The 27,058-nt window shown below is 49.3% G+C and overlaps 2 protein-coding genes and 1 pseudogene across 4 annotated transcripts; 1 reads left to right on the plus strand and 2 right to left on the minus strand.

Moving 5' to 3' along the window:
- Positions 1-292: 292 nt before the first annotated feature.
- LOC134762146 (transcription and mRNA export factor ENY2-like) lies at positions 293-692 on the minus strand (annotated as a pseudogene).
- A 3,394-nt stretch (positions 693-4,086) lies between these two features.
- Positions 4,087-27,058, minus strand: CLP1 (cleavage factor polyribonucleotide kinase subunit 1). Of its 3 annotated transcripts, none has more exons than XM_054524354.2 (5): positions 26,761-27,058; positions 13,558-15,064; positions 8,069-8,564; positions 5,871-6,498; positions 4,087-5,188 (listed from the first exon to the last, which is right to left on the minus strand). In XM_054524354.2, the coding sequence occupies exons 4-5, from the start codon at positions 6,474-6,476 to the stop codon at positions 4,517-4,519; spliced, it is 1,278 nt and encodes a 425-aa protein (XP_054380329.1). In that variant the 5' UTR covers positions 6,477-6,498; positions 8,069-8,564; positions 13,558-15,064; positions 26,761-27,058; the 3' UTR covers positions 4,087-4,516. The 3 variants fall into 3 exon arrangements, with proteins under 3 accessions (XP_054380329.1, XP_054380327.1, XP_024111470.1); XM_054524352.2 differs by lacking the exon at positions 26,761-27,058 and adding an exon at positions 16,525-18,084; XM_024255702.3 differs by lacking the exon at positions 26,761-27,058 and adding an exon at positions 16,105-18,084.
- Positions 15,446-21,473, plus strand: YPEL4 (yippee like 4). Its single transcript, XM_054524355.2, has 5 exons — positions 15,446-15,677; positions 18,082-18,406; positions 18,579-18,622; positions 18,969-19,077; positions 19,300-21,473. Exons 2-5 carry the CDS (start codon positions 18,266-18,268, stop codon positions 19,387-19,389), a joined length of 384 nt encoding a protein of 127 aa, XP_054380330.1. The 5' UTR covers positions 15,446-15,677; positions 18,082-18,265; the 3' UTR covers positions 19,390-21,473.

Consider the following 27,058-nt stretch of genomic DNA (forward strand, 5'->3'; position numbering starts at 1 on the left):
TTTGTTTTGTTGAGACAGGGTTTCACTCCTGTCACCCAGGCTGGAGTACAGTGGTGTGATCTAGGATCACTGCAACCTCCATCTCCCAGGCTCAAGTGATTCTCCTGCCTCAGCCTCCAAAGTAGCTGGGACTGCAGGCACATGCCGCCTCACCCAGCTAATTTTTGTGTTTTTTTTTTTTTTTTAAATTCATGAGCTATTTATTAAAATAACACATTTAGGGAAAAAATCAATACAATGTGTACATCATTACTGAAAACTGTATACCATCATACAAAAAAGATTTTATTTGGAGAAACTGTTTTCTAATTTATGGCAAGTTTTACTTTCATAAATAAAACCACAGAACAACACAATCTAATTCAATCTTCAAGGCTGGCATGCTGAGCAAGGAACGTTCTTATTCTTTGTAGGAGCTCCTTCTTTACACTGTCAGGTACCAGGGCTCTGCCTTTTGGAGTGATTTCAGCCACCAAGTCATCAACAGTAATGTGTTCTAGTCCTTTTTATTTAATTACCTGTTTACAGTGTGCCTTCAACTGATCCTTCCAGCCACATTCAATTAATTTAGCCCTCAGCAACTCTTTGAAGCATTCTCTTTCTCCAGTTTCTATCAACTTTTGGTTAATGGCTTCTCTCATCTGCGCATCTTTGTTCATCTTGCTAACCACACTCTTCGGCTGCCCGGACTTAGACCCTCAGTAGCATGGGCACCTAAGCACACAGAAAGCTAGAACATGCATTTCCCAATTTTTGTGTTTTTAGGGTTTCACCATGTTGGTCAGGGTAGTCTCCAACTGCTGAGCTCAAGTGATCCGCCTGCCTCGACCTCCCAAAGTGCTGGGATTACAGGTCTGAGCCACTGCTCCTGGTCAACCTCTTTGTGTTTAAATACTGCTATCTTTCCTCCTGTCCTTGTGAAATGTCTCTGTATGTGTTAAAGGGTAGTTCTTCCCTTTGTGCTGTGGATCCCATCTCCTTCGCTCCTGCATTTTGTCTGGTGCTGGGGGATGGAGTCTTGCTCTGTCACCCAGGCTAGAGTGCAGTGACGCGATCTCAGCTCACTGCAACCTCTGCCACCCATGGACAATTAATAGCTCATATTTAACACTGCCAAAAACCTCGAGTTTCCCTTGTCCCTCAGGGGGACAACTTCCTGAGTTTTCCCAATCTCATGTCTAACCTAGTGTGTCATGTTAAAAAAAATCCAGGATGCATCCTTGATTCCATCGTTTTCCTCACCACTCCATTACGAAGAATATCCTCTCACCAGCTCTACCTCTGCTGCCCTAGTATTTCATCCCCCACCAGTTCTCACATTCGCACTCTTACAAAACTCTCCTAATTACTGTCCTTGCTTTTACACTTGCCCTATAACCCACTCTCCGCAAAGCAGTGATCTTTTCAAAATTTAAAGTAATCAGCCAGGCTAATCCCAGGACTTTGGGAGGCCGAGGCGGATGGATCACTTGAGGTCAGGAGTTCGAGACCAGCCTGGCCAACATGGCGAAACCCCATCTCTACTAAAAATACAAAAATTCGCCAGGCATGGTGGCGCATGCTACTCAGCTACTCAGGAGGTTGAGGCAGGAGAATAACTTGAACTCGGGAGGCAGAGGTTGCAGTGCACCCAGGTCATGCCACAGCACTCCAGCCTGGGCAACATAGCAAAACTCAGAAGGAGGGAAGGAAGAGGGGAGGGAAGGGGAGGAGAGAGGAGAGGAGGTGAGGAAAGGAAAGGAAAGGAAGGAATAGGAAGGAAGGGGAAGGAATGAAAAGAAAGAGAAGAAAAAAGAAGGAAAGAGAAGAAAAAGAGAGCAGGAAGGAGGGAGAGAGAAAGAGGAAAGGAAAGGAAAAAGGAAAGGAAAAGTAAGGAAAGGAAGAAAGAAAGAGGGAAGGGAGGGAGGAGATCAGCCGGGCGTGCTGGCTCACGCCTGTAATCCCACACTTTGGGAGGCTGAGGCGGGCGGATCACCTGAAGTCGGGAGTTGGAGACAAGCCTGACCAACACGGAGAAACCCCATCTATACTAAAAACACAAAATTAGCCAGGCATGGTGGCGCATGCCTGTAATCCCAGCTACTCGGGAGGCTGAGGCAGGAGACTCGCTTGAACCTGGGAGGCGGAGGTTGCAGTGAGCCAGATTGCACCATTGCACTCCAGCCTGGGCAACAAGAATGAAACTCTGTCCCCAAAAAAAAAAAAAGAGATCAAATAATTACTCTATTTAAATACCCCTCCCCACTGGTTCCCATTGCTCTTAAGAGTAAAATCCATTCTTAAACCAGGCGCTGTGGCACGAGCCTGTAGTCCCAGCTACTCAGGAGACTAAGGTGGGCGGATCACTTAAGCCCAGAAGTTCAAAGCCAGCTTGGGCAACATAGTGAGACACCCCCCCCATCTCTTTTTTTTTTTTGAGTCGGAGTTTCGCTCTTATTGCCTAGGCTGGAGTGCAGTGGCGTGATCTTGGCTCACGGCAACCTCCACCTCCCGGGTTCAAGCAATTCTCCTGCCTCAACCTCCCAAGTAACTGGGATTACAAGCATGTGCCACCATGCTCGGCTAAATTTTTTTTGTATTTTTAGTTGTATTTTTAGTAGAGATGGGGTTTCACCATGTTGGTCAGGCTGGTCTCGAACTCCTGACCCCAAGTGATCCACCCACATCAGCCTCCCAAAGTGCTGGGATTACAGGCATGAGCCACCACACCTGGCTGAGATCCCTATCTCTTAAAAAGAAATAAAAAATCCTGGAATGCAGTGATGCAATCTCGGCTTCCTGCACCTCCACCTCTCGGGTTCAAGGGCTTCTCAGCCTCCCGAGTGGCTGGGGTTAAAGGCATGGCCACCACCCACGGCACCTGGGCCAAAAAATCCATTATTCACCCTGGTTTACAAAAGCCCTACATTATCTGGTCTTTGCTGCCCCCTCCAGCCTCATCTTGTACAGTCTCTCTTGGTTCACTAGGCTTCAACCACACTGGCTTTTCTCTTCACCAAATTCATCAAGCTTGTTCCTTTATTAGGGTTTTGCAGTTTTTTTTTCAACCGGAAGGTTTTGCCCCAGACTTCACACAGCCATTCAAGTCTTAGCCCAAAATGTATGCTCAGGAAGGGCCTTTCATGACCACCCAATCGAAAGTAGCCTCCAGTCACGCTGTCTCATATCCCCCAAATTTAAGTCTCTGCATAGCATTTGCCTTTTTAAATCTGTTTATTCTATAATGTAAACTCCATAAAACTTTTGTCTATCTTGTTCCCTATCTAGAATGGCTCCTGACAAACAGTCGGTCCTCAGTAAACATTTATGGAAAGAAGGAATGGATGAATGGCATCAGATACTTAAGTAATCCAAGTACAAACTGGAGCACCAAAGTCATTTGCAAGAGATGAAAAAGAATGGGCTTTCCCAGCTTCTTACCACCTGAAAGCTCAAGTTACACTTTGACTTAGGGCCTAGTTCCAATCAAATAGACAAGAAGGATAGCTGTACTGGAAGGAAAATGAGCTATCTCTGGAAAATGATTAGATATGAAATCTCATTCCAAGATTATCACCAGCCTCTAACTCCCCACAGTAAATCCAGCACTGACAGCAGATTTACCATCTATTTACCTAAGTGCAAAGGAAAGGGGAACTATCATAAGAACTCACGGCCGGGCACAGCGTCTCACACCTGTAATTCCAGCATTTTGGGAGGCCGAGGCAGGCAGATCATGAGGTCAGGAGTTTGAAACCAGCCTGGCCAACATAGTGAAACCCTGTCTCTGCTAAAAAAAAATACAAAAAATTAGCTGGGCGTGGTGGCGGGCACCTGTAACCCCAGCTATTTGGGAGGCTGAGGCAGGAGAATCGCTTGAACCTGGGAGGCAGAGGTTGCAGTGAGCCAAGATCGCGCCACTGCACTCCAGCCCAGATGACAGTGTGAGACTCTTACAAAAAAAAACAACCACCACCAAAAAAAAAACCTCACATGGCTCACAGATAGGTTTCTTGGTTTTCCCCTCCTCTAAGCATTTTAGCAATAAATCATTCCAATGATGTTTCTATAAGGCTTAGGGGAAAAAAAATAAATTATACCAACTTCTATGATATGGCAAAAATATTTATTAAAATGATTTTTTTTAAGTTTAAACTTTATTGGAAGGAGTCCCTCTAATTCACACTTTCATCCTAGATAAATGGGTAAGAACCATATATGGAATATAAAGCATTGATTTTTAAAAACCACATAGTAGCACAGTGAAAGAAATGCAATTCTCCAGGGTCTTAGAGAATTCAAAGTGGCATCTTAGGTGGTCTAAGAAACCAATTACAGTCTCATGGTTTTCCTTTTGGTTCAAGATTAGAAGAGTCAGGTTACCACTACCTGTTTTTAGAGGTAGAATATGAACTTTCTACTAGTCCACAGTTTACTGGTCAGGTGGCCCCAACAGAGTCTCTTATCTCAGCCCATCTGCCTCTAGGGGTAGCCAGAAGATCTCTATGTCCCAGGCAGCAAGGCTTCCTGCTGATCTCTACTTCAGATCCATGAACCGGATATCCATGATGAGAAGGAAGTTCTTAGGCAGTGGGCGGGGGGCTGGAGACAGAACAGTAAACACCTGATGCTCCAGGTCCACACTGGTCACTACAATGAAGCCAGCTACACTTGTCTCGGACAGGTTCTCCTCTGTACCCTCGGCAGTGCTAACACTCAGTAGGTGGTGCACCATATCTCGCCCAGGAGTGACAGGTACTAGCTTGAGCTGATTATCCTCTTGAGACATGCCCAAAGGTAAACAGGAGTCTGGGATGGTGGGTGCCCCAACTTTGTAGATTTTCACATCTGAAAATTTGACATTGAAGGCATGGGGATAGAAACAGCCTCGGAATCCATAAAAATACTCACGGATACGCTCATCCCTACATTCCCGCCGGAAGTCCTTGGACCGCTCCACCACACCCCCAGATTTAGGGAGCAGCACAGTGCGTACAAAGTGGGGGAGGTCCCGTTTCAGTTCATTGTACAGTCGTTCTTGATCCAGAACCACAACGACATCCACCTCAAAAGCTGAGGCTGCATGCACCAGAGCCTGGTAACCAGAGCCCTTGACCCAGCCACAGGTGTTAATGACACAGCCACTCACAGATGCCCTTCGGTTCACCTCACACCTTTGGTTGAACACATCTGCTAAACGAGATGTAATCTGCAAAAGAGAGGATCGAGGTAAGAACAAAAACAACCAGACAAACCCATGGCTACTTTGTTCCTCTTTAGAATAAGTGCTATTAGATATAAGAAAAATGACTTTTTTTTGAAATGGAGTCTTACTCTGTTGCCCAGGCTGGAGTGCAGTGGCGCAATCTCAGCTCACTGCAACCTCCACCTCCCAGGTTCAAGTGATTCTCCTGCCTCAGTCTCTGAACAGCTGGGATTACAGGCACCAGCCACCACGCCTGGCTAATTTTTGTATTTTTAGTAGAGACGAGGTTTCACCATGCTGGCCAGGCTGCTCTCCAACTCCTGACCTCAGATGATCGAACTGCCTCAGCCTCCCAAGTTGTGGGATTACAGGCATGGGCCACTGCACCCAGCCTGAAAAAATGACATTTTTAATGGCTGTAATTTTGACACCATAACATGGATTTCATTTTTATGTTGCTGCTTCTGCCTCCTGTTTTATGCCCTAAGTGAAAATCTAACAAATTACTAAGAACAGATCCACAGAAATGTTTAACAATCTGAGACTGACTTAATTTGGAATTGCCTTTCTAAAGTAATGCAGCAGAAATACCAGCTGAGAAAATGCAGTGTTAACTAGTAAACTTCCCCAGTTACCTACCCTGATAGCAACCCTTCCCTCCACCCCACTTTTCTCTGGCTCTGACCTTATTATAAAGCTTGATGTTAGTGCCAGGAGTGGTGGAACCAAAATGATACACCAGAGGGGCCTGGATAGAGAAACCCTCTTCGACGTCTGCAGGCCGCTCAATGTAGAGGGCCCCCATGGTACCAGGGATGGACACAGAACCCTGGCCCACATCCAGCTCCACGTAAGTGGGACGGCGGCCCAAACGCACTGCATAGTTGAGCAGAAGGCGACACACTGTAGACTTGCCCACATCAGTGGGGCCCACTACCATCACTCGGGGACCTCGCTCTTCTTCCTTTTCCGCTTGCCTCCGCATCTGTTCCAAGGCTGTGTGAGTGTTGAGGTAAAGCAACATAGGAGTGTCCTTGGAGACATAAGCCACCTCAGTGCGGCCACTCAGTTGCACAGAACAGCCATGCCAAGTGAAAACAGCCACCTTGGCACCAGCATCAAAGGTGAATTTCTTGTTTCGGGTCAGCTCTGTGCCAAAGATCTCTGCCATGCCAGTCAACAACTCCAACTGAACTGACTGAGATGCCTCCACCTCAAAGCGAAGTTCTGTTTCTCGCTCTAGTTCAAATTTAGTGGTTGGCTTCTTGTCATCATTAGCCTCTTCTCCCATCTCTTCTGTGTAGCTGCTGTGCCTAGAACACAAATTAAATATCAGACCTAATTATAAGTCAGTCTTCTGTTACAAAAACATCCAATGGGGCCAGGCATAGTGGCTCACGCCTGTAATCCCAGCACTTTGGGAAGCCGAGGTGGCTGGATCACTTGAGGTCGGGAGTTCAAGACTAGCCTGGCCAACATGGTGAAACCCCATCTCTACTAAACATACAAAAAAAAAAAAAAAAAAATTGGCCGGGCATGGTGGAGGGTGCCTGTAATCCCAGCTCTTTGGGAGGCCAAGGCAGGAGAATCGCTTGAACCCAGGTGGCAGAGGCTGCAGTGACCCGAGATTGCGCCACTGCATGCCAGCCTGGGCAACAGAGCAAGACTCCATCTCAAAAAAAAAAAAAAAAAAAATCATCCAATGGGCCAGGCACAGTGGCTTAGGCCTGTAATTCCAGCACTTTGGGGCGCTGAGTTGGGCAGATCCCCTGAGCTCAGGAGTACAAGACCAGCCTGGGCAACATGGTGAAACCCTGTCTTACAAAAAATGTAAATATTGGCCAGGCCTGGTGGCTCACGCCTGTAATCCCAGCACTTTGGGAGGCCAAGGCGGGCGGATCACCTGAGGTCAGGAGTTCAAGACCAGCTTGGCCAACATGGTGAAATCCTGTATTTACTAAAAAATACAAAAATTAGCCAGGCATACTGGTGGGCGCCAGTAGTCCCAGCTACCCAGGAGACTGAGTCAGGAGAATCGCTTGAACCCAGGAGGCGGAGGTTGCGGGGTTGCAGTGAGGCGAGATCATGCCACTGTACTCCTGCCTGGGTGACAGAGCGAGGCTCTGTCTCAAAATAAAATAAAATAAAATAAACAAATAAATAAATAAATAAATAATAAAAACATACAATGAATGTTTCCCCTTACCTTGCTTTAATTCTCTCCATATTTCTTATCACCATCTGTCTCACTATATATTGTGTCTTCCCCGCCTCCCCCACCCCAAAATGTAAGACTTAGGCATTTTTGTTTGATACTGTATACTGCTTAGAATAGAGCTTGACAGACTGTAGGCACCTCAATACATTGAGTAAATTAATGTCTCAGACATCAAAGAAAAGCCATACCTACAGACTGACAGAAGATTTAATTATATCACCCTCCATCACTCTATTGGTAAACTCCAAACTTGAGAAGGTAACAGATGCCCAGACCCCAATCATCTTAGTCAACAGGAAAGGGCGTCTGCAATAAGGATGCAAAGCAGAGGACACCGGGTTTGAACTCAGAAAACAGCCTAATCCTCGGCTCTGTAACTACTAGTAGTGTCTTTAGACAATCACTTAACTTCTCTGAACCTTTGAAGCTGTCGACTGGAAGCACTTACACTTCCTCAAATACAGTGTTGTTCTTGGGGTTTATAGGAATTGTGGGAGGAAAGAAAAGCACTTCGTAAACTAGAAAATGGCAAGGAAACGACATGAATTATTTCTGATCCTGGACTGCCGCTCTAGGTTCAGCATTTGTCCCAACCTCCCCAGACACCAAAATCTCCCCAGATCCCAAGGAGGCGACAGTTGCGTTCCTGCCCTTTTTTAACTCACCTGCGTAGCCAGGAGCCCAACAGGTAAACCCAGAAGGTCCTCCCGTGCAGAACTTAAATCAAACTACAAGCGGTGCTTGCCGGGACCCACGCCGGAAACAAACGCAGTTCCGCACTTGCGCTGTGAAAGGACACGCGGTCGCGCGCTGCCCTTTGGGATGTGTAGTTTGCCGGAGCAGCCAAGAGCGGGTGCACTCGCTAAGCCGCTCGGCCTTCTGGGAGTTGTAGTCAAAGGATTGTTTTGAACGTGACGCCAAAGGTGGGAGGGGCTGCGGTTGTCATTATTCGTGCAGCCGGAGGGAGGGGTGAGGAGGCGTGGCGGTTGCGCCCCCGCGCTGGGCAGGGACATGTCGAGGGACCAGTCTTCGGCCGTGCGCGTCCGCGGCGGGAATCTCGCCCCAGATTTCCTGCTCCCCTGCAGCCCAGGAAAGAGAAGGGAGGCCCGGAAGAGAAGGAGACTCCCTGTCTCGGTCTAAGTCCCGCGACGGCCTGCTTGCCTGGACAAGCCACAAAGCATAAAATCCTGTTTAGGCAGGGGGAAACTTAGGGGTAGAGAAAGCGGAGGAAGACAGTCCGAGAGAGGTTGCACAGAGCTGTCATCTCCCACCTGACGCAGTGCTTGGCACATGGAAGGCATTTCAAATTTTTTTCTTTAATAAAAGAATAAAAATCCGATGATTTCTTCCAGCTACAAGTCAGTCATTACCCAACAACCTCTCTCCCACTAAACGAGGATTTTTGTTAGGCACTCATTTCCCTCCATAAATCCCTGACAGTTACAGGTCAGTCATTTGCACCGCAGCCAACAGGTTCCACCACGTCTATAATCCTCTTTTTACTAACTTGGGCTTTGGAATCTTATATTATTTGCTATACTGCTTACATCACTGTGTGACTTTGAGCAAATCACAGGCTTCATCTCTCTGAGGTCGTTTTTTTTCTTTTTGTTTTTGAGACAAGGTCTCACTCTCTCGCCCAGGTTGGAGTACAGTGCCGCGAACATGGCTCACTGCAGCCTCGACCTCCTGGGCTCAAGCGTGACATCGTTTTTTGTCAGCAAAGTGGGGATAATAACAGTGCCCAACCTCCTAAAGTTGTTTTGACGATTGCAGGAATGTGCCTGTAAAGTACTAAGTACAATGCCTGTAATATAGAAAAAAATCTGATGTCAGCTTTTACGTTTTTATTATAGGCTGGGGGGAAGGGGCTATAATACCATTCATTCGTGCAATACTTAACATTTTTCAGATCCCTTTCAGGCATCTTCTTTCACAGCCACCCTGTAAAGACAGCTTTATTATATCCAATTTCAGATGGGGGAGGAGACTAAGATAGGTGCAGAGGTTTGCCCAAACATTAACAGCCATTGGTAGAGCTAGGACTCAAACCCAGAGTTTCTGAGTCTGAGTCCAGTTATAATAATAGTAAACATTTAGGCCGGGCGCGGTGGCTCACGCCTGCAATCTCAGCACTTTGGGAGGCCGAGACGGGCGGATCACCTGAGGTCAGGAGTTCGAGACCAGCCTGACCAACATGGTGAAACCCCATCTATACTAAAAATACAAAAATTAGCTAGGCTTGGTGGCGGGCGCCTGTAATCCCGGCTACTTGGGAGGCTGAGGCAGGAGAATCTCTTGAATCGGGGAGGCGGAGGGTGCAGTGAGCCGAGATCACACCACTGCACACCAGCCTAGGCAACAGAGTGACACTCTGTCTCAAAAAAAAGAAAACACATTTATATACTGTTATATGCCAGATATTGGTCTATGGACTTTTCAGGTGTAAATTCATTTAATCGTAGCTAGAATCCTATGCAGTAGGTACTATAATTGTCATCTCCACTTTACAGGTGAGTACTTTTTTCAGTCCAGCTCACGTAGTTAATTCATATTGAGGAGACAGGGAAGATTTTCTGGTTTGCCAGAAAGATTTTCTCCTGCTGGCCCTACTTAGCAGCACTCCTCAAGCAGTGCCATCCTCACTTATCACTTCTGAGTTTTTCTTTGATGGTTTGCTTTAATTATTTCATTCATTCAGCATATATGCATTAGCTTTTTTTTTTTTTTTTTTTTTTTGAGATGAGGTTTTGCTCTGTTGCCCAGGCTGGAGTGAAGTGGTGCAATTTCAGCTCACTGCAACCTCTGCCTCCCGGGTTCAAGCGATTCTCCTGCCTCAGCCTCCCAAGTAGCTTGGATTACAGGCGCTTGTCACCACGCCCAGGTAATTTTTGTATTTTTTTTAGAGATGGGGTTTTCACCATGTTGGTCAGGCTGACCTTAAACTTCTGACCTCAAGTGATCTGCCCGCCTCGGCCTCCCAAAGTACTGAGAACACAGGCGTGAGCCACCATGCCCGGCCTATGCATTGGTTTTTCAATTAACTATTGAGTGTCCCCTAATCTACTTTTCTTTAAAAATTCTGTTCCAGTCTTCCATTTGCAAATTTTCTCCCTGAGTGGGCTTATCCTCACCTTTTTCCATGCAGTCTATCTCCCAGAACTGTTTCTTCGCCTCTGCTATCTCCCTTGAGGCAGTTTCTCCCAGTTACCTGAAAGTTATTTTTATTTGGATATTGTATAACCATCTCAAGCTGAACTTAGGGAAAAGAACCCCTCCTTTCCTTTGGACTGGTCTCCATTTTGCTTCTAAAATACAGAAAGAGTCAGGACACAACATTTAAAGCATCTGTGCTTGACTACACTCTCTTCTCTCACTTTTTTTTTTTTTTTAGATGGAGTCTTACTCTATCTCCCAGACTGGATTGCAGTGGTGCGATCTCAGCTAACTGCAACCTCCATCTCCCGGGTTCAAGCGGTTCTCCTGCCTCAGCCTCCCAAGTAGCTGGGATTACAGGTTTCCACCACCACGCCTGGCTAATTTTTCTATTTTTAGTAGAGACAGGGTTTCACCATGTTGGTCAGGCTGGTCTCGAACTCCTGACTTCAGGTGATCCACCTGCCTCGGTCTCCCAAAGTGTCGGGATTACAAGTGTGAGCCACGGTGCCCGGCTCTTTTCTCAGTTTAAATCTTTCACCAAGCACTCCTGCCATCTCGACCCCACCCCCAAACAATACTGTCATCATATGTTCTTATTCTCCTCTCCAGCTAGATCCTTGATCATTTTCTTTTTGCTTCCAAACTTTCTTTCTTTCTCTCTCTCTTTTTCTTTCTTTGTTTTTCTTGAGAGATAGTTTAGCTCTTGTTGCCCAGGCTGGAGTGAAGTGGCACAATCTCGGCTCACTGCAGCCTGCACCTCCCGGGTTCAAGCAATTCTCCCACCTCAGCTTCCCAAGTAGCTGAGATTACAGGCGCCCGCCACCATGCCCAGCTAATTTTTGTATTTTTAGTAGAGAAGAAGTTTTGTCATGTTAGCCAGGATGGTCTTGAACCCCTGACCTTAGGTCATCTGCCCGCCTCAGCCTCCCAAAGTGCTGGAATTACAGGCATGAGCCACTGTGCCTGGCCTGCTTCCAAACTTTCAATCCGAGCTGGGCCCATTGACTCACGCCTGTAATCCCAGCACCTCAGGAGGCCAGGGTGGGTGGATCACTTGAGGTCAGGAGTTCGAGACTGGCATGACCAACATGGCGAAATCCCGTCTCTACTAAAAATTCAAAAATTAGCCAGGCATGGTGGCACATGCCTGTAATCCCAGCTACTCAGGAAGCTGAGGTGGGAGAATCACTTGAACCCGAGAGCCGGAGGTTGCAGTGATTCTCGGATCACGGCATTGCTCTCCAGCCTGGGAAACAGAGCGAGATTCCATTTCAAAAAACAAACAAACAAACAAAACAAAAGAACTTTCGATCCATGACCTGAAAACTAATCATCTGCCTTTTCCCACTTCTCATTGTTCTCAACAATTGCTTTTCAAATTCTTTTACTACTTTTTTATTTCCCCTCTCTTCTGCTGCCCAAACAAGAGCACTTCTCTCTTCTTTACCTAGCTTTTTCTCTCAATTCCAAATCTCTAGTACTATCCCTCAAGACACCCACGTTGTCTTTTCAGAATTTACTTTAAACCCCAGAATCTTCCCTGATTAAATATTTAGAATTCCTTTTTATTTTCATGCTCAACTAGCAATGTCTCCCATTACCCACATTTCCCTGCCTTAACTTTTTTTCCCTCTTTACGTGTGAGAAGAAAAACAAACCACCCATAAGCACTGCTTTCTAGAAGTCCCTATCTTTGTCGTACTTCATTTGCTAAATGCTAGCCTCTGTTAGAAATCAGGGTTTTTGTCTTAGTGGATATGTTCTGTGTTCACATACTTTAGTAACATGCACAGGACAGCACCCCATGAGAAATGAATTCTGAGTCAAATGAAATTTAACTGGAAGCTGCTAGAAAAATAGCAACAAAAGATGTAATTTCTTCATAAGACAAAAATTTGGCATATGTCTCTTGAGATATCAGAATTGAATAATAAATCCTCCCCGGGTTTTGGGGGTCATACATTGAGAATGCTGTTTTGGTTTCACTTTTGTTTTTTTGGTTTTGTTTTTTTTGAGACGGAGTCTACCTTTGTTGCCCAGGCTGGAGTGCAGTGGTCCCATCTTGGCTCACTGCAACCTCCGCCTCCTGGGTTCAAGCGATTCTTCTGCCTCAGCCTCCCAAGTAGCTGTGATTACAGGCACATGCCACCACACCTGGCTAATTTTTTGTATTTTTAGTAGAGAGGGGGGTTTCACCATGTTGTCCAGGCTGGTCTCAAACACCCAACCTCAGGTGATTCGCCTACCTCGGCCTCCCAAAGTGCTGGGATTACAAGGTGTGAGCCACCTCACCCAGCCAAGAATGCTTTTTTTTTTTTTTTTTGAAACAGAGTCTCACTCTGTCACCAGGCTGGCGTGATCTCAGCTCACTGCAACCTCTGTGAGTACAGTGGCGCGATCTCGGCTTACTGCAACCTCTGACTTCCTGTTCAAGCGATTCTCCTGCCTCAGGCTCTCGAGTAGCTGGGATTACAGGCACGTGCCACCATGTCCAGCTAATTTTTGTTATTTATTAGGGATGGGGTTTCACCATGTTGGCCAGGATGGTCTCGATCTCCTGACCTTGTGATCTGCCTGCCTCGGCCTCCCAAAGTGCTGGGATTACAGGCGTGAACCACCGCACCTGGCGAGAATGTTGTTTTGAAATGACACTACTGTTTACTGCCTATCATGTGCCAGGCACTTTTCAGGCATTTAAATGTTATCTCACTTTATTTTGCATCTCCATGAGCTAATAATAATAAATATTATTAGTTTCATTTAGCAGAAGAGTAAGACTAAGGCACAAAGAGTATCAGCAATTTGCCTAGTGGTTCCTGCCGAGTAATTAGCAGAGCTAAGAGTCTAATTCAGTCTCTTTGAGACCAAAGCCAGACACTTGGTTCACGTCTGAAGATGCAAGTCAACTGCTCTATTAATCAGGGTTCTCTAGCGGGATAGAACTAATAGGATAGATGTATATGTAAATCGGAATTATTAAGGAATATTGACTCACATGATCACAAGATGAGGTCCCATAATAGGCTGTCTGCAAGATGAGGAGCAAGGAAGCCAGTCCGAATCCCAAAGTTGAAGACCTTGGAGTTCAATATTCGAGGGCAGGAAGCGTTCAGCATGGGAGAAAGATGTAGGCTCGGAGGCTAAACCAGTCTGGTCTTTCCACGTTCTTCTGTCTGCTTTTATTCTGGCCTAGCTGACAGCTGATTACATTGTGCCCATCCAGATTGAGGGTGGGTCTGCCTTTCCTAGTCCATTGACTCAAATGTTAATCGCCTTTGGCAATACCCTCACAGACACACCCAGGAACAATACTTTGCATCTTTCAGTCCAATCTAGTTGACAATATTAACCATCACAAGTCCACCCCTTGTCAACTTGAACCCATACACATCTCCTGAAATCATACATGATCTTCAAATAAAGACAATAAGGTCATAATTACGCTTAACATAATACAGCTATCCTTCATACAACCGGAAACGCACCAATCCCCAACCCAAATGCTATTACATAGAGTTAACAACACTTAAATGCTGATATCAAGTCAGTAAGTCTTATGTCACATGATAAAGGCAAAAGAAAGGAAATAAAATGAAGACATTTTCTTAATACAAGTGTATATATGCACAAATACGTTCCTAACAAAAGGAGGAGGAAATAGACAATTACAGTCCTCATTTCTGCAACTGGTCACATGGTCATAGTTCGTATTGATGACTACCTTCTTCGACTACCCATTCTGTATTCCGTTTGCCTTCAGCAAGCACCTCAGCAGATTATGTTTTTTTACCTGGTGGAGTGACCCAAACCTTCATTCCTGAAGGGTCTGGGCCATTTGTAATCCTGCCTGGATTGGGCTGTTATAGTTTCCCATTGACCTTAATCACAGGGCACGGTAATATTAAGAGACACCCTACGGGATCTCCTGTATTCCACGCATACTTCCTTACCTCCATTATGGAGTAGTAGACTGATTTCATCTTGATAGTCTGGGTCAAACACTGTAACTCCCTTCTTAGCCAGTTGACTTAAAGGTAAGAAGAGCCCAAAGTGGCCGGGTGGCAATCTTAACTTCCAGTTTAATGGAATCATTGTTGTGTCTCTTGGTGGCAGCGTTCCTCCCTCTGGAACTAAGACCTCTAGACCAGCAGAACATAATGCCGAGGAAACAACTGCTATTTTGGAAACATCTAAATGCACGGGTCTGCACTGGGCATTGCAGTCCTGGGATGTAGAGAGGAACTTCCCAGAAGGCCTGTCTCAGGAAGTTTACAGCCCAATAGAGAACTTCATATAATGTAGGTGTCTCCATTCATGAAGCACGCATAATTTGGAAGTAGCTGTTAAGGGGTTCCTGCATGCAAAATGTCATATTGGGTCTATTACTCCTTCAGGAGTATTAAACCGAGTCTTTGAGGCTTGGTACAAGTTTGGGGGCACAGTTTGCCATCCATGACAATTAGTACATCTGTCTTTTCCCTGCTTCAGGGCTGGTGTCCAAGCTGAAATGGGAAAGTGTATCATCTTAAATGTGTGTGTGCTCCCTCACTCTGCATCCATCTCTTCCTTCACCAGCCTTGCCACCTCCTTTCCTCCAGCCCTGCCACCCTCACTGCATCCTTGCCCACCCCTATCCTTCCCCCAGGTTCTTCCTATCTCCTTGGCCACACTGCCTTCCTCCTTAACAACGTGCCTCTCCCCTTGCCCACCATCGCCGCCTTGTCCCTCGGCCCCCACTCCTCTAGCCCCGTCCCTTGATGCCTACCCCCTCCCTTCCTTCCGACCCGCCTCCTGTGTCTCCCAGCCCTGCTCTGACGTGGGAGGTGAGGGGGGGTGGGGGGGATGGATGACTCACAGTGTTATGATGCAGTTCCACAACACACAGCCACATTCACCCACAGACCGAGGTACAGAACGAGAGACAACCTCTGCCCCCCCAGCAGCTGGCCAGCTTTGCAGCCCCAGTCTTGAGCCCCCAACGACCCTCCCCCCACCCACCCCCATCCCCTTCCCAATTGAAGGAGCGGAAAGAGAAGAGAGAAGAGTGAGCAGAGAGATTGAGAGATTGAGAGAGAGAGAGAGAGATAGACGGAGATCTCTGGAGCAGACCTCAAGGTGAGGGGGCAGCCCTTCTCCAAATGAATTTTTTTTCTCTTTGCAAATTTCCTCCTCCTGCTGCGTGTTGCTTTCTCCCCTTTGCAAAAGCATTATTCATCCACCCTTTGTCCTCCCTTCCCCCTCCCCGCTGCCTCCGCTCCTCTCTCTCGGTTCCTCCATCCCTCTCCAAGCTCTGACGATTCCCGCACTTATTTCCCGGCAACTTTGGCTGCAGCATCAGGCATCACTGTTTATTGTTTTGCTGCTGGTGCAGACCCCCAAAGCCTGCCCTGGGAGCTGGCGGTGCTGCTAATTATTTGGACCATACCATACTGAGAATACCAGCCTGGGGGGGGTGCCAAAACCTCAGAGCAGATGAGAAAATCCATTGTGAGCAGGTGTCCCCCTCCCTTTTCTTTTCCCCCGAGAAGCACGAGATTCGCACCTGGTTCCTCCAGCCTCCGCCTCGGCGCCTCTGCTGTCAGCTGTCAGTTGCCCCCGCCAGCCCTCCCTCTCCCCTTCCTCCTACGGTCCAGCCCCGTCTCACTTCAGGGGAACATCTCTCCCCAGCACTCGGCTTGCCTTTGTTTTTTCTCCAGTCATTTGCCCAACTTGCTTCTCCCTGTGATCCGAGATGGGTGAAAAAATGACCCCTACTCCCCTTTGTGATTCACTGGCCTTCTGTGCAGCCTCTCCTTGGCTTGACTGGGAATTAGGGAAGAGGGAGGGAGGCGTGACAGCCGGAGGCTGGAGAAGGAGCTCAGGATTGGGGACCCAAGCTGCCCCATTCCCCATGCCCCTTGAAGAAGATGTTTCAAGGTGGTGCATGTCAGAGGGGAACTCGCAGGCAAAGTTGAAGGCAAACCTGTGAAGCAGAGACTGAAAGGTGGTCTCTTGGCGAGGAGGGCCCGTTTCCTGCAGCCGGAGCCCAATGTCACCCTGAACTCAGCCCAAGGTGTCTTCCTGGGGCCCAGCCAGGAGGAGAGGACCTGAAACTGAAGATAGTCTCTATGGAGGTTTTGCGGAGAGACTGCCTGGCGGCCTTCAGAGAGAGTGGAACAGCTGGGTGCTCGTGGCCACTGCGGAGGACAGGACGAGGAGAGCCTGTATGCTCTGGCTAACCGGAGCCAACACTGCCTCTTCTCTGCTTAGTGCTCTAGCATTGCCAGAGTGCCCAGCTGGCATCTCTGAACCAGACTTAGGCTAACCACCCACAGTGGGCTGGGAAGCCCTATGAAGGAGAAAGCAGCAGCTCACCTGCTTATCGGAGCCCACAGGGGCCACCTCCCTTCTTATCCTCTGCCTCCAGCACCTTCAGCCACTCGGAGGCTGGCGCGTGGGCAGAAGGCAATCTTCCTCTATTCCTAATCAGAACCCAGCAATTACTTCATCTTCAGTCATCCACAGAGTCACTGCTGTTTGTCCCTGCCCCTGGGAGAAGGTAGAAAGAAACATTTTCTGCCTTGTGCCCCAAAGCACAGCTGTTAAAAATAAGAGTCCCCCTTCTGCTGTTCGTTGTGGCCGTTGCTGTCACCCTACCACACAGCCCTGCCCAGTCCAGGAATCAGTCTCCTCTGACATGCTACCCATTTCCCATTGGCTCCAGCTGTCAGATTGCCTGAAGAAAATGTATTTTCTGACTAAGTCTTTAACCAAGGGCTAAGGCAACAGTTAGTAAAGACTAGGAGAGAGAAAGACCAAGGGGCCCAGAGGCTGGGAAGACAGGCAGGTGCTTATTCTGGGCCAGAATGAGTGAACCAAGGTGCGGGAATGGGCCGCCACATGTGAGGGCTTTGGCACTGTTGGAAACATCTATAAAGTTCTAGTGAAGAGTCCCAGAGCGCAGGACCCTGACCTCAGGAGAGAACTGAATCAGGGTTTGTATACCTGCCTGCACGCTCTCCCTCCCCTCCCCTTATACCTCCTGCCCCCCTCCCCAAAATGTATAAAGGACCAATTGTATTGCAAACAAAGACCATGTAAAAGAAAGGCCTTCAGGCATCCCTAACTCTTAAAAGGCTCTGATCCCCTGAGACACAGTGCCTACCAATGCCTGTGCGATGCAGAGCCTCGCGAAGAACTGAAAACCAAGGAGAGGGCACTTGCAGATGACGTTGCTCCCATGGCAGCGTCTGTGCCCGTGGGCTTCTCTCTGTGGAAAATGGTGGAGGCTGCTTCTGCCCCAGGAGGGAGAAACACCGACTCCCTGGCTTTGGCGCCAGAAGCCTGGATCGGCTGCCAGGTTTGCCAGAGCAGAATGGGGATCTAGGGGACAGGGCGACAATGCAACTGGATGCTGTGGGGGGGTCGATGGTGATGGGGAAGTAGAGGTATGGGTGAGCTGAGCCCCTTTTCCTCCATTCCCTCAGGAGGGGTCCTCCTGAGGTCGCAGCTCCCCTGATGTCCTTTCCCCTCTTCCCAGGTGACTTATATTTCTATCTGGTTCTCGTCTTGGGGGGCCCTGGCCGGGCAGCCCCCCAACACTTCTCCTGCCCTGAAACACGGCTCTAGCCAACCTGCTCCGCTGCTTCACCTGCGACCGTCTCTGCGGGGGCTGCACGGCGCCAGCCCCGCCAGCCCGCCAGGGCATTGTCCTCCAGCCCGTCATGCCCAGCTGTGACCCCGGTCCGGGCCCTGCCTGCCTCCCCACCAAGACTTTCCGCAGCTACCTGCCCCGCTGTCACCGCACTTACAGCTGTGTCCACTGCCGTGCACACCTGGCCAAACATGATGAGCTTATTTCCAAGGTACGCGAAGCGGGGATCTGCCATTCCCCTCCTCTCGCGCATCAGGCTAGCCTGAACATCACCCAGGGGTGAGGCAGCAAAGTTCTTCCACTCTCCCACACAGCCCTGCGGGGATTCAGGCAGTGGGGCTGAGGGCTGCTTGGTAGTCACTGTCTGTCCTATGTCTCCACAGTCCTTCCAAGGGAGCCATGGCCGAGCCTACCTGTTTAACTCCGTGTGAGTCTACCTCTTTCCTTGTGCGTGTGCTTGTGCTTATGTGTGAGTGAGTAATTTTCCTCTGTGGAGAAAGGGGGGAATCCATCAGGTGATCTTGTGCCTTCAGTCTTTGCCTCCCCTTTTGCAAAGGGGGTCTCAGTCTGAAGTTCTCACATGGGGAACCCCGGGGAGAATTGAAATCATAACGTTGGAAAAAGAAGGCCCAGGCTCTAGTCTTAAAGGGGTGGATTATCAAAGGCAGGGGCTGTCCAGTTCTCTCCAGATGGAAGTTCCCTTGGGCTGTCTGGGGATTGGACTGACAGTGCAACCCCACTGGGTGCTGGGTCCTTCCTGTTTCCTGAGACAGGGTCAACGTGGGTTGCGGGCCAGCTGAACAGCGCCTCTTGCTCACGGGGCTCCACTCGGTAGCTGACATTTTCTGTGAGAGCTGCAAAACCACACTGGGCTGGAAATATGTAAGTACCTGAGGAAGAGGGTCACCCTCTAAAGTGGCAGTCCCCATGGCCCTTCAAGCCCCAGTGACCATATCAGGTCCTTGCATGGTCTAAAGAGAAAAGAAAGAACTAGTCACTGGGTTGGGCTAGGTGGATGACCCTTGGGGTGAGGGCCATACAGGTGACAGTGGGGCCTGGAAGGAAACTGCTTTGTCCTACAATCACTGCTTTCTCCTTCACCAGGAACAAGCTTTTGAGACGAGCCAGAAGTACAAGGAAGGGAAATACATCATTGAAATGTCACACATGGTGAAGGACAACGGCTGGGACTGAGGGGCTCAGGCAGGCTGTGCCCTTCCTCCGCATGCCCCTCCCTCCCCACAGCCCTGCCAAGCAGTCTATACCAGCATGAGTACTGCCCCACCCCTGGGGGAAACCTGGCTCCAACCAACCCCTCCCCTGCCTCCACCATATCCACTACCAGGCACCCTTTGGAACAGGGGTCTGGGGGTACCCCAGGGGTGTTAAGGCTCAGGAGTGGGCAGCAGTCAGGGAGACACAGAACTGGGGGAAAGGGATGGCTGTGGGTCTTTCTGTTCCCAAGATCCTGAACATGGAGGCGATGGCAGGGCGTAGACTCAGGCAGAGAGGATTGTGGGAGGAATCCGTTTTTGCTCCACCTCTTTTTGAGTGAACAGAGGACAAACCTTGGGTCACAGGGCTAGTAGATCGTGGACCACAGAACAGCAGATGAGAAAAGGCTTGGGTTGGAGTGAAATTTTGGTCTCAGACACCAGGAGAGACCACAGTCTCTGAGGATGAAGTTTCCCACCCCTATTTGTAGGGAAAAGGACTTGGGTGCAGGGAAAACTCAAATCCCAGGCCCTGGGAAATAGTAAAATAATCAAAGGGTTTTCCATTTCACTCCACTTGTTAGTTTATCTTGGCACTGAAGAGGCACTTTCGAGTATCTAACTTTTGCCATTGGGTGGGGTGGGGACAGCTGCTCGCGGAACAGCCCCCACCCCTAGTCGGCTGCTTCCAGAGTAAGCAGTCTTTATGGGCTTTCTCTGAGGCCCAGTCACTGCTCCTGGGACCCAGTCCCCTGGAGGGGAGGTGGAAAATCAGTGCTACGGGGCCAGTCTTTCCCGTGGCTGCCACCAGCGAATGAAACTTTTGTATGATACATAAAGTGCTTGAGTCTATTTTTAATAAAAAGGGAAAAAGCAACTTGAGGCAACCTGTCCTCTGACTTTCTTTCCCTGTGCATGTACCCATAAACCGTCCCCGTCACACACACCCGCCCCCCCCCCCACCCGGGCCTGTCCCTTTAGACCACTAGGGGGCAGCAGTTGCCTTGTCTATGGCAAGACCACTGCTTGAGCTTTTACCGGGGAATAAGCGTTCAGGTGAGGTTTTGCCTTAGTAAGAGGGGTGGGTTTTGTGAGCTATTCGGCGAGAGCATCCAAAACCGCTTGTCCGCTGGCACCCCTGACAGTAAGTCCATTTTGCCTAGATCCAGGATCGGGCAACTGAAAGAGGCTCATCTCAGAATAAGGATTTGCTTGAGTCCCATGGCTTTTCAGCCTGGTTCTGTAATGCTCTGGTCAGTTCATGGGCACACTTAAGGCTAAAAGGAAAATCAATCAGCCAAAGTGCTGCCCTGGCAGTTGATGGGAAGTGAAAAAAAAATAGCTCAAAAATTAGGCCGGGGGCGATGGCTCACGCCTGCAGTTCCAGCACTTTGAGAGGCCGAGGCTGGTGGATCACCTGACGTGAGGAGTTTGAGACCAGCCTGACCAACATGGCAAAACCCCGTCTCTACTAAAAATTCAAAAATTAGCCAGGCATGATGGCACGTGCCTGTAATCCCAGCTACTTGGGAGGCTGAGGCAGGAGAATCGCTTGAACCCAAGAGGCAGAGGTTGCAGTGAGCCAAGATCGTGCTGCTGCACTCCAGCCTGGCGACGGGGCAAGACTCCGTCTCAAAAAAACAAAAAAACACAAAATCGCAACATCAATGCCACCATATGGCCCAAGGGACATTTTATTGGCAGTGATATGAAATCCCTACTGTTGTTGGGTGCCCAACGGTTATGATGTATGGGGAAACCATATACATCATAAAGATCATTTTTTGGTAAGCTATAATATTCTTTCCAGATTCATTCATTAATATTCCAAATATTTATAAAGCACCTATTACTTGCCAGGCATTGTGTTAAGCACTAGATGTTAAGCACATGGTGAAGACAAGGCAGCTGTGGCCTGACTTCCTGGAGATTTCTGTCCAGTAGGAGATGCAATAACCAGGAAATTCCAGTAGAAGATGATAATAAGGGATCTAAGCAGGGACGTAGAGGAAGCTTGGGAGCTCATAGGAAAGGAACTCAGCCTAGATTTAAGGAGTCAAGGAAGGCTTCACAAAAGTAATGACTACAATGGCATTTGAAAGATAAGAAGTTAGGTAAGCAAAGGCAAAAGTGATGGAAGTATTTCAGACAGAGGAAACTATGTGTCAAGTAACTTCAGTTTAGTTAGTTGAAGGAAATAAAAGTTGCTTGCGGGCTGAAAGCAGTGGCTCACGCCTTAATTCCAGCACTTTAGGAAGCCAAGGCTGGAGGTTTGCTTGAGGCCAAAGTTTGAGGTTAGCCTGAGCAATATAGCAAGATTTTGTCTCAAAAAAAAAAAAAAAAAAAAAAAAAGCCATACCTGCACCTGTAGTCTCGACTACTCAGGAGGCCGAGCTTGCAGTGAGCCATGATCACGCCACTGCACTCCAGCCTGGGCTACAGAGCAAAACTTTGTCTCCTTAAAAAAAAGTTTCCTGTGGCTGGAGTATAGGCAGTAAGTGGGTGAGAGATGAGATTAAAGGAAAGACAAGCAGGAGCCATAAACTATTTAGGGAATCTAGATTTAATCCCAATGGTATTAGGGAAATATGGAAAAATTATTGTGTTTTAGAGTGGAGTGGCAGTATCATATGGCTATTTGTGCTCAGACAAGAGGCTCAAATAGAAGTTTTAATAGACTGGAGAAAGTAAGGAACATACGGCAGAGTGCGGTGGCTCACACCCGTAATCCCAGCACTTTGGGAAGCTGAGGTGGGCGATCACTTGAGGCCAAGAGTTTCAGATCAGCTTGGGCAACAAAAATTAGCCAGGCGTGGTGGCGCACGCCTGTAATCCCAGCTACTCAGGAGTTTGAGGCAGGAGAATCACTTGAACCTGGTAGGCAGACGTTGCAGTGGGCCGAGATCACGCGACTGCACTCCAGCCTGGGCGACAGAGTGAGATTCTGCCTTAAAAAAAAAGTAAGGGAAATAAAGCTAACTGTACTATCTCAAATACTGTTGTTGTGATCAGAACGGAGAGGCTGTCTGGGCAGGAGAAAGGAGGACTAGAACTGGAAGGCACAGAAGTAAAAGGGCAAGGGAAAAAGGCAAGCCACAGAGAAATGTCCAACATCCCTCAACTAAGGCCTCAGGGGAGTCTGACCCATCTTTCAGTTTCTACATGCCTTGTGACGCCAAGATCCCTCTCAGGGTCCAGCAGAGGACCTCAAAACCCTATTCCTCTTGGACCCATTTCTTGCACCAAAATTTAGGGAAGATTTCTCAAGTCCCAAACTCTGCCGTTGAAAACCAGGCACAAACTAGCTGCCTTCTTCACTTGATCTTAGCCAAAAGACCAGGAAGTAATACTAGCTGCCTTCTTAAAGAAGCTCCCCAAATATTCCTCTCATTCAATTTATTTTAACAAGTTTTAATTAAGCCTACTAGGCGCTGTGGGAGACAGAGAAATAAATGGCCGAGTCGTTGCTCTCAAATTTCTTTCTTTCTTTCTTTCTTTTTTTGAGATGGAGTCTTGCTCTGTTGCCCAGGCTGGAGTGCAGTGGTGCAATCTCAGCTCACTGCAACCTCCGCCTCCAAGATTCATTCAGGAGATTCTCCTGCCTCAGCCACCCAAGTAGCTGAGACTACACTACAGGCGTGCATCACCACGCCTGGCTAATTTTTGTATTTTTAGTAGAGACGAGGTTTCACCATGTTGGCCAGGCTGGTCTTGAACCCCTGACCTCAGGTGATCTGCCCGCCTCGGCCTCCCAAAGTGTTGGGATTACAGGTGTGAGCCAACGCACCCGGCCTCAATTTCCTTGTAATTGGTCCTGGAAGAATCATTCTGTGGGTTGATTCAAGGGATCCTATTAATCTTTAAGATTAAGTCATGGGCAATGCTGTCCAAATCTTGGATGCCCAGACAGGTGTGCCCTCAAGCAGCATTATTATCAAACACCCCGTGACGAAGACGGAGTGGTGCTGAGAAAGGCAAGTGGATTCAGGGAAGGAGTGAGGTCTTTCCATGCCTCATGTGCCAGGGAAGGAGCTGCAGGTATGGGATGCCAGGAGCACACAGGTCCTTTTCCTTGGGGAGCAATCCTCTCGAGTTAACCCCTTTTCCTTTCTGGTGCATTCCTTTTTTTCTCAAGGAGGCCTGTTCTGTACCTAATAGTGATTCTCCTAATCTCTTCCCACTCATTCTCCATTCCGGGCTGAGTCTGGGAATGCTTATCCTTCTTAGCCTAGGAGTTGCCACCACTTCTGGTCCTTAAGGGCTTGAGGCTTTGGAAGATACCCTCATACAACCAGCAGATGGCATCAAAACCTTCCACCCCTCAGCTCAGGAAATCTCCCAGTTTAAAGAACCTATTCAGATCTCTCCAGATGGGTCTACAAAAAGATGAGTGAGCTGTCAAGACTTAACACAGGGTTGTATCTAGGCTTTGCAACCTAAGAGCTACACAATCTTAGCTAAACTGTTTAAACCTTTCTGACCCTCAGTTTTTTCATCCATAAAATGGGGCTGTTACCTCCCAAGAAGTTATTAGGTTTCACAGTAACGGAGGCAGTGTCTATCACAAGCACTGCATACAGAAGTAGTTCCATAAATGTGAGCTATTAGTGTAACTACCAAGTGAGGCTTCCCAGATTCCCACCAGGGTAGCTGACTGGTGCCCAGATGGGAGAGGAAATTGCAATGCTGAGGAGGCAGCCAGCGCTGGGTAGCACTACACGGCCAATGCCCTTTTAACATTGCACTGCTAGTGACAGGTGCAGACAGTAGCACAATGTGAAAAGAGCTCTGGCCAGCAGCAGAGGCATGCCGGCCCTGCCTCCTCACTCCTTCTCCCAGTCCCTGGCCCACTCAGCTCACGGGCTCCCTCTGCCCCTTCTTTGCTTCAATACAGCTTTTTTCCCTTTTATTCCATTCTTAGTGTTCATTCTATTTTTTCACCACTCTTCCTATTGCCTTCTTCTTCACCAACCCCCCGACCCCCAGCACAGAGACCACCTTTTTCTTGGAGGTTCTGGCATGGGAGGACAGGACCCACTAAAGCAGCTGCAGGGATACTTCGGGCTTGATGCTGAGTCCTCAAAGAAAACGGCTATTAGCAATCCCCAAAGTCTGGAGGTCACTCGTATGAGGCTGTGTTCATTTGGATTTGCATTTCTGCTAGCTTCCCTTCTAGAGAGGAGCTTGCTGCCCAAGACTACAGAAACTTCTACTCTTCTCTAGTTTCCATTTCCTTTTAAATTTAGATAAAGCGGAGCTCTAGGCCTCAAGGCAACACTCTCAGATGACCTTCCAGGATCAGAGAGGTGGCAGCCTGTAGTCACAGCTCCCCACGCAGTAGAGAGAAGCTTCCAGGCGGGGAGGTGAAAGCTACTGGTGAAGCCCCACCCCTGCATCTCCTTTTGGAGGTCCCGAAAGCACTTTGCAGATTCAGCATTAAAATGGTGAGGGTGATTCGCTCACAGTTACTGAGAGTTCGTGATAGGCTTTCACTGGCAGTGGGATTCAAATCTGAGTTATTTCCTGTCTTATCCAGGGACCCTTGGTTGGGGGAGTCTTCAAGCTCATCCTAGCACTTCCCCATCCTATCCAACCCTAAGGGGGCTTAAATCCAGGGCAAACAGTCCCTGGAAGATTAACACCCAAAGCCAGAAAGCTGCCCTGGAAGGACACCTGGATATCTGGAGGCTCAGACCCAGGCAGGCTCTATTGTGGCACATTCCAGCTAGGGCCACAGCCCCGGAGCCCAGCTCCAGTTCTGACCCAGTGAACTTTGTGCAGCCCAGAGAAACAGAGGCTGGAGGGTGATTCCTCCAGTGCCCTGATCAACAAAGGCCTCCCAGGCGACGGTGTGGCCTCTGGGAGATGCCTTCTTCCCTAATCCACAGCCACCATAAGGAAGAGAGGACAGAATTCCAGTTGGGAGCTCTTCCTCTGGGCTTCCCCTCTAGCCTAGTCCCACCCCCTCAGGAAGCAGGAGACGTTCCCTCCCGCTCTCCCCGGCAGAGTTTGTTCCCGTAATCTGCAAACATGGGGCCCTGCCCCACAGTCTTAATGGGCGGAGACCAAGACCCCTCGAGGGTCAGTCACCAGGCCTCTCTGCTCTGGGGTTGGGCAAACCAGGCCCAGCTGGGAACTGGATCACACCAACAGGGGGCAGAGGGGCAAAGATAAGGCTGCACAGCAAGCTTCAGGGAGGCCAGGAGAAGATTCTTCCCCAAGAAGTTTCCAGGTCTCTCCTTAGGGAGTGCAGGGAGAAAGGGCCAAGAGCCCCTCAGCTCTCACACACCCAACTCATTCCTGAGGAGCAGGCCCAGCGACTCACCAGCCAGCAGGACCCCTCCCCCACCTTGGGCCCAGGAGCCAGCCCCCAGCTCCTTCCAGAAGCGAGTGTAGAGACCGAGGAGGAAATGGGGGAGGGGAGGCCCCGGCTCAAGTTCTCTCCTCTCCCCCTCCTCATTGGCCACCATCTTCCGGCCCCTGCCCCCAGAGCAGCAGGGGATGGGGCCCAGCCTGTGGAAGGGAGAGAAAGGGCAGGTGGGGGGTTAGCTGGAGCAGCAGGGGCAGGGGGCTGGCCCCAACTGTCTCCTCCCACCCCCTCCTCGCAGCCATGGCGACGGGAGGAGGAGACCAGGAGGGTCCTGAAAGCCATGTTCTGTGAATGGGATGAGAGAGGCAGCTGGGAAGTGGGGGGTGAGGGGCGCTCTCCTTCAACACCCAACTGTGCTCCCCCCCAACACACACACCTCGAGGCTGGACCACACAGGCACACGTATACACCACACACACACACACGCACACAAACTCTCAGCCATACTTGCTGCACAACTCAGCCCTCACTACACACCCAAACAAGAACTAGAGTGTGAGCGCACGCCCCCCCCCACACACATCCCCGTACCCCTCAACACCCCACAACTATCAGCTCGAAAACCAGCCTCACACCCCCACACCGACCCTGGCTCACCCTACAACTTCTGGAGGTGCAGAACTCCCTGCCCTGCTCCAGCCCTTCGGCCCCCGGTCCCCCTCGGAACACTCCACGCCCTCGCACACAGCCCAGGTGGAGACAGATGGCCCAGCTCGGCCGTGCCCAGCGGAGCCCCCCATCCCTGCCCCACCACGCCCCCCACTGGAAAATGACAGTGAGGCCACCTCAGAAAGACACGCCTGGTGCTTCCCAGTTACAGTGTTTCCAAAGGAAAAAATAGAAAAGATGCCCACGAGTGGAGAATGAGGAGGGAAAAAGGAAGACGAGAGAAAGAGCCCAGACCGTCCCCCCTCCCTTCCCCAAGAGAGAATAAAACCGAAAATCGGTGTCGTTACCCTTCGGGAAGCTCTCGATACCTACACATTGCTCTTCGATAGGATCCTCTGCCTGCCACCTCCTTCTTCCCGGGCTCTTTCTCTGCCTTCCCTCCCTCTTGGCTCCCCTCCCCGGCCTCGCTCTCCCTCGCTCACGCCCTCTCGCACCCCGCCAGCCCCTCTCTCCGGCCTGGCTTGCATCCCCAGCGGCCGCCCCGCCACCCGCCGGCCGGGACCGAGGTTGCGAGGACGGTGGGCCGCGGAGACCCTCTCCTCTGCCGATCTCGCTCTTCCCCCCTCGCCCCCTTTCTCCTTCCACACTCCCTGCCGTCCATCTTGAATAC

Source organism: Pongo abelii, chromosome 9 (assembly GCF_028885655.2).
Source record: "Pongo abelii isolate AG06213 chromosome 9, NHGRI_mPonAbe1-v2.0_pri, whole genome shotgun sequence".
In the NCBI taxonomy this organism is placed as follows: Eukaryota; Metazoa; Chordata; class Mammalia; order Primates; family Hominidae; genus Pongo; species Pongo abelii.